The sequence below is a fragment of the Parambassis ranga genome, chromosome 8, assembly GCF_900634625.1.
Source record: "Parambassis ranga chromosome 8, fParRan2.1, whole genome shotgun sequence".
NCBI classification, from domain to species: Eukaryota; Metazoa; Chordata; class Actinopteri; family Ambassidae; genus Parambassis; species Parambassis ranga.
The window spans coordinates 6,648,595-6,659,490 of record NC_041029.1 but is presented as its reverse complement, the minus strand read 5'-3'; the positions used below and the strand labels follow the sequence as shown (position 1 = coordinate 6,659,490).

The 10,896-nt window shown below is 38.0% G+C and overlaps 1 protein-coding gene across 1 annotated transcript; it reads left to right on the top strand.

Annotated features, from left to right (window-relative positions):
• Positions 1-1,380: 1,380 nt before the first annotated feature.
• On the top strand, positions 1,381-3,111 carry ifnphi1 (interferon phi 1). The gene is made up of 5 exons (XM_028412413.1): positions 1,381-1,544; positions 1,836-1,910; positions 2,103-2,255; positions 2,790-2,864; positions 2,985-3,111. Exons 1-5 carry the CDS (start codon positions 1,422-1,424, stop codon positions 3,102-3,104), a joined length of 546 nt encoding a protein of 181 aa, XP_028268214.1. The 5' UTR covers positions 1,381-1,421; the 3' UTR covers positions 3,105-3,111.
• The last annotated feature ends 7,785 nt before the right edge of the window (positions 3,112-10,896 follow it).

The following is a 10,896-nucleotide window of genomic DNA, read 5'->3' as shown; positions in this document are numbered from 1 at the left end:
ATGCACCTTTTTTTTATTCTGAATTTGTGAACATTGAAAAATAAAAAGATACTGAAATTTCAATTCCTTGAATTTAGTGGAAAGCTAGGTAAAGCTGTCATCATTGATATGAATCAAATAAATATAAATGTCCCACAGAACAAACAGCAGTTATGCCATTTGCTGGATCTGTAGATTATGAAACAATATAGGCGAAAGAATTTAGGAGAAATTCTACTACAGAAGAATAGCAGAATATGGTGGCACATAGAGTGCATATTTATTATTTGTTTCCATCAGGTCATTAATATACACAATAAATAATAATAAAAATCACATTATACAATACAAATACAAAAGCAGACCAGAGGCTGCCACACATCTGAGCCACCAGGGAGACCTCTGTCATGCCTGCTAATGCATGAACAGCTGTTAACAACAACAAACATCTGGAGTGCTATTATATATCACTAAATATAGATTTACTGTAAATTATGCCAGTGATTAGGTTCATTTTGATAAATATGAGTAATAAATTTGAATCTGTTCAACCAACTGACTCAAGCAGTTAAGCATGTGTTGGAATCCTTGTGAAATAAGGTTAAATATTTTGATATAGTATATCAGTGACACTGTTGTTGATCATTGACACCCAGCCTGAATATTCTTTTTTAGAACAAAAAAACATACAAAAAAGAGAAACAAAACATTTACAAATACAAATAAAAACAAACTAGGGAGTGAGTTGAGCTGTTACCTCATTAAGAACAGCTCTTATTACTTGCATCATCACTGAAGTTTCCCGGATGACCAGAAAGTGAAAATGAGGCTGACATCAGCTGTCAAACTCCTTCAAAATAAAAGCATAACATCATACAAAATAATTTGCAAACTTTCAGTATTTAGTGTCTTGTTGTAAAACATTCGACAATAAAACCCTATTTAGCACATTTACAATAAATATCACATACAAGTGTTACAAGAGTTACACCAATTGCCTTTGGTTAAGAAAATAAGATGCAGCTGTTTGGAAACTGAAAGTAAGGGACTTCCACAGTGACAGACACAACAGTGTGCGAATCAGAACACAGTGTTAACAGTTAACTGATCGGAAATGTTGACATACTTATTTTATATATACATTTATTCACATTTACACACAGCCATGCAACTCTGAGTACGTATTTTACTTTAGCATGAACTGACTTCTTAACAGAGTATTAGTACAGTGTGTTAGGGGACTTTTACTACAATGAAAACCTATGGTGCTTTTTTTAAGAGTATTCTGAGCTATACTGTTCATGAGAAGTGAAAAGGTGTCGCCCTTTCAGTTTTCTCTCTCTCTGGGATAAAAGTCTGGACTCCATCAGGATGAGTGAGACACAGACCGACATCCCTGACAACACTGCAGCAGCATTTTCTTCAGCTTCATCTTCATCATCATGCCAAGCTGTACCAGCCTGCTCTTCATCCTCTGCAGCGTCCTGAACTCTGCTCTCTGCTGTGACTGGCTCAGAAACTACGGCCACTTGAACAACAACTCTCAAACTCTCATCAAGCACATGGTGAGTTCAACCAATCAATGCTCAGTCATTAAAGGGGTTTTTAGGGGTCCTTTAAAAATGTAGTTTTTTTAGGCTAATCAGTTTAGTTTAATTTAAGTCTATAATTCTCTCTCTCTCTCTCTCTCTACATATATATATATATAAAATTAGATAATAATTTAGATAAATTAGATATATATAAAAGTAGAATTAACTAGCCTGGATGTTTATGGAAGTTTATGTGTTGTAATATGTGTATATTAATATGTAATATATGTGAAATAAAGCATTTCGTGTCTCTGTGTGTTTCAGGGAGGTCCGCTGACTGAAGAGGAGAGTCCAGTGCCCTTTCCATACAGACTGTACGAACTCACAGAAAAGGCTGAGGTAACAATTCACCCTTTAATCGATCTTCTTCATTCCCATCAGCTCTTTAAAAGTACATTTGCTGCCACAGCTTGTTAGACTCACTGATGTGAGGCATGCGCCGTTCATTTCATTTCTTCATTTAGATGTCTTTCAGCAGCTCCTCAGACAGTTCACACCCCTCTCCCTCTCCTTCTCCCCACCTCTCTCTAGATGCAGTCTCAGCTGGTCTTCATCAGATACAGTCTAGAGATGATTTCTGGACTATATCGCCATGACAACCTATCCATCGCAACCTGGGATACCATAAAGACTGAGCACTTCCTGATGAGTATCGATAGACAGATTGAAGAACTCAACCACTGTGTAAGTTGTGATGGCAAAGAACCATACTGCTAGCTGTTTTGTTTCCACTGTGTGAGAGTTACCCTCAGCACCTGTCTTCAAGGACACTAGATAAGGCCTCTCTAGCATAAAGAGCTGATTGTTAAAAATGTAGCTTGTTAGAGATGAGTTTTGCACCACTTTCTGCTTCTTTCTAAGGCTTTTCTTAGGCTTTCTATTATTATACATGGCTGATGTAATAACTATATTTACAATGACTTCTAGTGCTTAGACCCCTAATTAGTCCAGGCGAGATGTCGGTACCACCCAAGGTGGCAAAGGTAGCTTATACAAGTTTGTGGTCAACCTTTTGGTATGATAACACCATTGAAGTCACAGCTACATTATTGTTATCAACTGTTAAAGTTATCCTCCCCCGATGAAAATAAAATGCAATTTTGACACTGGTGCATATCTTGGTATTGGCCCTTGATAAAGTTTCCGTAAAGGTCTCAGTGAGACGAAGAAAATAAACATTGAACCACAGGACAATAATCAATATGTTTATGTTTTCAGGTGTCGACTAAGATGCAACCAGACAGCAGACTTAGGAGATACTACAGAAGACTGGCCATGACTCTGCACCACACTGTAAGTCCTTCTGTATCAAAGGCTGAAGCAATGACTGTAGTATTGTGTGTACAGCCTGTAGTACTGACTGTAGTATTGTGTGTACAGGCTGTAGTACTGACTGTAGTATTGTGTGTACAGGGTGGCAGTGCTGCATCATGGGAGCTGATCAGGAAGGAAACCGAACATCACCTGATTCAGTTGGAGATGCTGGTGGCGAGCATCAGGAGGCGTTCTATAACAACTACACGACAACATTAACACACAACACCTTTCTATTAGACAGACTCTGATACATTCCACTGTCACCCTATTTATTTATATATTTATTTATTTATCTATTTATTAAGGTAACCCTATATCGTCAAGTATTTTTACACCTTTTAAAAGATCTGTCACTGTTTTGTCTTTTTATTTTTTATACAAATGTCTATCTATGTATCTATATAAATTTCTATCATTATCAAACAAATTTCTCTTATTTCAATTTTTATTTATTTTTATTTTGATACTCTGAGACATGAACAACAGTTTGTTAACCTGCAGGTTATCAGATGGGGCGCCTGTGTTTTTTTTTTTAGGGACAGGTCCCTTTGCTGGATGATAACACTGACACTACCACATTTAAAATGTTACGGAAATAAATGTACAACTATATTCAAAGTTTGCAAGTATTGGATATTGTGTGAAAGTGAATGAAGAGTGAAAGAACCGAAAACACAATTTAACAGGAAGAAATGAGGAAGAGGTAGTAATCAGAGGAACTAAAACAATATGAAACCATCTGAGGAACACACACACACACACACACACACACACACAGAAGACATGGAATGAAAAACACACAGCTCCCAAAGACTTGATGTAGGTGTCCCTTCAGCTTTACTCAGCGTGCTATCATTTTGGATTATTGCATCCAGCTATTGATCCAATCAAAGATCCTTATGGTAACTTTGGTATCTTTAGATATTCAGGGAAACAAGGAGTCTGAACTGATGTTAGGTTCAGGTCCCCTGACATCAGCAGGACCTTTCAGGTGATATACAGTGAAGTGGATGCCCCCACAAAAAGATGAGGTTTTTAGGAAACGTTTCCAACAAACCCGAAGAGGTTTCAGGAATTTAGTTTCTGGCTCTTCCTCCTTGACATCATGCAGGTAGTGAAAGAGGAATCTATGGGGCCCTGTACAGTGTTTTCACCATTTTGTAGTGCTGTCTGAATGTGTAGTGAGAATTTACTGACTCTGTAAAGTGCCCTCAGTGTATCCCAAAAAACATCATTTAAAGTTTTGTACAAGCAATGGTCACTATTAGCAGTATGTACCAGCATCCATCGTGTGGAAGGTAAGTAATGGACTAACAAGGCGGCAATAAATGGTTTTTTAATAAATTGTGCTCAGCATAATGTAGCATGAATTAACAGACGGTCTGAAAGAGTTTTCCCACTGCCACACCATACATTGAACTCCCCATGAGTGGGTGATTTTGGAAGCAGCCTGTGTTTGCTGAAGCTGCATATTGTTTATTATTGCAGATGAGACTGGAGTTCTTTCAGATTGAACGTTATTGACAGATATCAGGAATCAGTCCATGCAGATGCTTCACTTCACAATAAAAAGTGACGGTGACTGCATGCACATCAGTTTTGAGTCAGAATGCTGAAGCGGCTCACCAAATCATTGTCATTGTTGAAGCTGGAATAGAAACTGAGCGACTGCAGGAAGACAAACAGCAGCACAGAGTGATTGTAGCATTACTCAGAGGAGGTTTTAAACTTCCTTCCTTTCTTTTCTTTCTAAATGTGAGCTGGTGGTTGGCTTCCTGTCGTCTGACTCTTTTTTCCTTCGGTTTACTCATTGTCTTCTCTGTAAATGTAAACTGAAGCTTTTGGGGGTTGAACCGCATCCTGACACCTATTCGTGAAGACACAGATGAGTTTTCCTCTGATTCACGCAGAACTATACAAAACGCAACCTAATTACCATTTTCACAAAACATTTGTGGACAGCTCATGGCACAGGTCAACATTTCTATACTGAGTGGACCAACACATAAGAAGCAAAAAGTACGTGTGGGGAAAAATATTTCCACATGAATTCATTTCCACAGTTATATTTAGGCTTCATATTAATATTTTCCTTCTTTACTTTCCCATTGATCATACTGTGGCCTCTTTGCAGGTCTCGACCTCCAGGTTGGGAAACAGATTTGCACATGGTAATAATTTACATCTGTAGCTGTAAACTGGTCTTGAACAATAATCAATAATAAGTGAATCAACATTTATTAAAATATAATGCAATTCCTCAGACAGATCAAATACAGCAAAAGAACAACAATCCTCTGATGTCTTTTATTAACATCAGAGGATTAGGGCTAATCTTTGAACTGTCATCATCAACATCATTTTTAAACTATGTTAGTTGCTCCCATTTTATTCCAGAGTTCTCAGACATTCTTACATCTCTCTCTATTAATTATTTCAGGGCTTCAACAAGAACTGTGTGTTGTCTTTTCAAATTAATCAACAAATTTCAATATGGCTTCAGATTTGCTTAAGATAATCCTTTATCAGTGTTATATCAGGTATGGTAGAAGCACATGTAAGAAAAAAACAGGAAAAAATATAAAAAATAGATAAATATAAATGAATACAAGGTGAATGAATGATTGATTAAATAACAGCATAAAGTGACTTCAGTACTGAATTGTTATTGCACATTATGATCCGGTATGGGGAAAATGACTGAAGAGATGAAAAAAGGAAAGTTACTGCACTCTAGATAAGATAAGATAAGATAAGATAAGATAAGATAAGATAAGATAAGATAAGATAAGATAAGATAAGATAAGATAAGATAAGATACCCCCTTATTAGTCCCCCACAGGGGAAATTCACAGTGTATTATGTAGTATGGAGCTCTTTGTGTGTTCATTGTATAATCATATGATCTTATCTCTACATTTTCTCTTTCTGTGGTCCAAACCAAAATGAAATAGAAACTGAAACCTGGTTTAGTCTGAACAGTAGTCACATTCCAGCTATTAAAATATAGTTTCTCTCACACAGTATGAGTTTGGTATAAATTAAGCAACTGACAGCTGCGTGTTGTGTGTTTCACCACAGCCTTTCATTCTGTGTTAATTCATTATTTTATGTTCTATAAAGTATACTGTAGTATGTATGTATATGTGTCCATATATACTACTTTTAAATATGAGTAACTCGCTGTGTTTTTGTTGTGTCAGCAGTCACAGGGCAATTCCTCAAAGACAGGCAACCTGTTACGGTGGTGAGGCTGAAGGTGAAAGGGGGGTAGCACAGGGAAATTTCCAACCTTGTATGCAATTTTGCTTTGAAGACATCAGAGTTTCCATTTGTCTTTCTAGGATGAAGGTTTATTTAAACCGCAGCATGACAGAGATGCTCATCAGAACCACAACAACCACACCAGAATCTTCAGGAGACCTTCAAGACCTGCAGCAGACACTCCACTCTGTGAGTTTACTTCTTCACTTTAAAGGAATAATGCACTTTTTGTGTCAGGATTTAAAAGTTTTGTGGAAGGTTAGATTAAGATTTACTTTATTATTATTCTATGATTTACTGTATTAATCCCTGAAAAATTAGGTTGTAATGTTATAGTTTAATTTAACTAGAACAAGTAAAACTGCTGGGATTATATTCATTAAGATTAAGATTAAGATTAAGATTATCTGAGATTATCACTAGAAAAACTCAAGAAACTAATTACAAATCTTCTATTGTTATTTATTATGTTTAGAAAACCTCAGATAAATATTACTTCTTAAGGTTTAGGGTTTTTCAAACAGATTTTTACGTTGTGTTATCGTACACTTCCACCACTTTCAATCCACTTTAAGTTCACTTACAGTGAAGTATCTTTGCAGATGATGCCTGCTGGGGGTTACACCAAAAATTTAGATCCCCCAAGTTGTTTAAATATGATTGGATGGAAAATACGTGTTTAATAAATGTGTCACGTCTCATGTCAAACTGCTTCGTCAGAGCGGTTTTCCAGTTTCCCAGCGAGCATCAGATCAGAGATGGAAACATCTGACGCTAGCTTAGACGAGCTAACAGGCGAGCTGCTGCTTTAAGTTTCATTTCAGAGCAGCCCAGAGTCAAGGCCTGCACAGTTTGGGAAACAGCAATCAGTATGACTAAAGTCCTCTCACTTTCAGACCCTTTAGTCTTATTAAAAGCTGAACATGAGTTTTCCACTGAGTTTTCTAATGTAGATCTGTGACGTGATCGTCAGCTGATGGTTGGTGTTCGCTGCTGTACCCGCCTGCTTCTAGCTGCTCTGAAACCGAGCGTGTGGTCTCACTACTCAACAAGCGTTTGCTTCATGGTGACAAATATTTCCACCGCTGCTAAGATGCTCGATATTTCTGACCACTGTCACCGGAAAAATCTGTTGACTGGAAACACATTATTACGTTTAATGACACGTCACCCTGCTGTCCTACAAATATTCACCCGACTCTCGACAACTACACAGTGACTTTTCGGATTGAAGGAGTCAGACAGAGTTCAGACAGATCCGCAGGTCAGAATTCACTATTGGTATTATTAGATTGATTGGTATTAATAGATCGATCCAGGAAGTGATGTCACTTCCTTTTTCAGGGGTGAGATTAGGGGCAATATTTAGCGAAACAGGAATTAAACAATGTTGTTAATGTAAGGACTGCTATTCATACTTTTTTAAAAATTTTTGGCAGTGTGTTTTTACTAAATGTTATGTTTGGGAATTCTCTGCTTTAAGTATAAAAATTATGTGACCAATAATAAGTGGACAGACGTCTGATCATCCACAACATTTGAGCATATAATTCAGTATTTCTTAGATTACTGTGACGACTGAGAAATACTTCTTACAGTGTTGGACATGTGTTTGAACCATTAGGACCCTACAAGGTCCCTTTTAGTGCAGGTGACTGCAGTCTTTGGTCTGCATATTTGTCCATAGTTGGACATGTTATTTCATGTTCAATGTAAATTAATCTGCAGACAAACCTGTTGGATTTGATGTAGTCCTGTACTTGTTTGTGAGATTCTGTCAGGAACATTGAAGAAAAAAAAGTGTGGACTTAAATAATTTATAAAATAATAATAGGAAACTAGTTTTTTTTTTTTTACCTTGAGGGGACCTGCTCAGACCTGCAGTGACTCACTTGACATGTTGCCCTGGGTTCCAGCTGCGGTTTGGATCAGACTTTGATGATTCACACAGGTAACAGCCTGCGCCTTGTCTGATTGGTCCTGACGGCCAATCTGCTCGCTCTCTGTTCCAGGGTACCTGAACACACCTGAGACAGCTCACACAGAACACATCACAGACCAGACCGGGACCACCAGTACTATGAGAACCAGCACCATGATGACCTCTGCAGTCCTCCTCATTTTCCTGCAACTCTGCAGCCTCCAGATGATGCTGGTCGCCAAGCCGCTATGTAAACTGCGAGAACACAGTGTCCTTGCTGCCCATAAAATGCTCCATGACATGGTAAGACCCTCGAACATAAAACTCTCTTAGCCTCATGTAGCTTAGCATTATCTGCTGTTATTTTTGTTTTTCTTTGGTTGACCTGCTTCCTATATGCCCTGTAGGGGGAGCGATTTCCTAGCCACTGCCGGCCATACAATGCTAACATCTCATTTCCAGACTCCCTCATCCTCGCTAAAAACACTCGCTCTAAGGTAAACATCTAAACCTCTCAGCCAATCACAGAGCTGGATTTTGTATGTGCAAAAACTTTTGTTTTTAAAGCTTTTGATTGAAAACTCAGACATCTGATTGATACAGTGTCGTCAAGTACTGTGGGTGGTACACAGCTCACTGATGGAAATTGGATCAATGTACGCAGAGCACGACTTGCCTGAGGGAGAGGGCGGACTCAACTGGGACGAAAACAAAGTCGATAGGTTCTTTCAGGTGGTGGATGGTCTGGTGGGAAATGGCACCTGTGTGAGTACCAAAACCCATCCTGATGGTCTAGAACTGGGTCTCAGTGTCAGAGCTGAATAATAATAATAATAATAATAATAATAATAATAATAATAATAATAATAATAATAATAATAATAATAATACAATAAAACTACCTTATGAATGATTATTAGTGTTATTGATTAATCAGTTCTGACTATTTATAGTATTTGACTAAAGTGTAATCTAAGATCAAAATTAATGGTGTTATTTTGCTGGTCTCAGCTGCCTTGCTAATTACCTCATATCTTTTCCTCTCCTTCCAGTTTCCCAACATGAACTCCCCCGCCCTGTCTGCTTACTTCAGTAACGTGACAGCTGCTATAGAACAGCAGGTAAACAAACTCTCTCATCACCTCTCCAGTGACTCTCAAAAGTGACTTTTGAACTGATTATACTGTTAGTGAGGAATGAAAAGCTAGTAACTGTTTACCCTTAATGACATATATAAAAATGTGAAAAGTGTTTGGACCAATCAGAGCTGAGTGCTTTTGTCTTTGTGTCACAGGACAGTGCTGCCTGCGGCTGGCAGCTTATGAGGAGAGATCTGCTCTGGATCCTGAAGTCCGCGCTGCAGCAGCACCAAACCTGCTTCAGCTGAGAGACGGAGCTCTTCGTGTAGACTACAGATATTTATTTATTTATTCACCTGTTCGTTTTATTTATTTATTAAGACTAAGTTATTATTTTTGATACATTTTGTATTGTTTTTTATCAGAATAAAGCATCATGAAAACTACCTGACACTTTCCACTCATTGTAAACAGACTGCAAACAGAACAGCTCAGCTCTGCTGTGACTCACTAATAAGGCTGCTTCTATTTTAGCTCAACTGTCCACAGATTTATCACAAACATTCATAATGAGTCACGAAGTTTGTTCGCTATCAGAAGCTCATTGTTCAAACCAGAGCTGTAAGTGTGAGATTTAGTCTGATTATGTTAATCAAACCGCTGACAGACGCATCATTACCTCATGATGAAGACGCTGCCAGACATTCCCACCTTTGTGCTGATGAGCAGTATTTATCCAGACATTAAGCCCTCTGAACTATTTTCTGACTCTTTGTTGGTTTGATGGCGCCAGAAAGCAGCAACGTGTTAACAGGGGGAAATAAAATGAGGAAGCAGCTGGGACCTTCAAATTTAACCTCATCAGACCAATCAGTCGAGCACAGAGAGAGAGAGAGAGAGCACATCCCAATGAGAAATAAATACTAAATAAAAATATCAACAACAGTATTGTTTTCTCACAATAACAACTTTGACTTAATTTTAATATCAGCCTGTATTAATGTGCTGAGCTCTGAACAAAATAAACTCTGGGAAGTTTCCTGCTTCCTCAGTCCGATCACAGCAGCACACAAGAAGAAGTAGAACATTTTCTTCCATAACTGAGCAGTTCCTATAGGTAAACAGAACAGTCACCCTTCACTATTTTATCAGATAACATGAGGCCCTAGATCCCCATAAAAGCTCATTCATCAAATGTCATTAAAAGGCCAAAAATGTCTTAAATTGAGTCCATTTGAACAGTAAATCAGCTGCTGCAACAGTTTAAATTGAACATCTGTAAATCGATCATCTAAATCAGGGGTGCCCACAGTATATTGGCTCGTGAGCTCGTTTTTAAGTCAGAATATAATATATAATATACACAGACTGAAATACGCAATGACACGATCAGGAGAAAGTGTTATAGAAGATGGATTGGTGCACCATGAGGGTAGATGATTTACGGTCATGAAAACATGGGCACCCCTGAAACCTTTAAATCCGATCGACCACTCTATTTTTCAAGCTGAACACAATCACAGGTAATTGGCTCTATTTTAATCATCTGTGAAAAATTGTAAATCTCTACAGTCAAATGGGGTCACTGTGTTACTTTCACTTTCCCTCCACGCATTCAGACCATAAACACTGACTAAGCTGTGACTCAGCCTGAAGCCTTTGGGCTTCGACACACACAAGTTTAGTTATAATTAGTCAAACAGACATTCTGAATCAGAGCAGCATTAGATATATAAATACCACA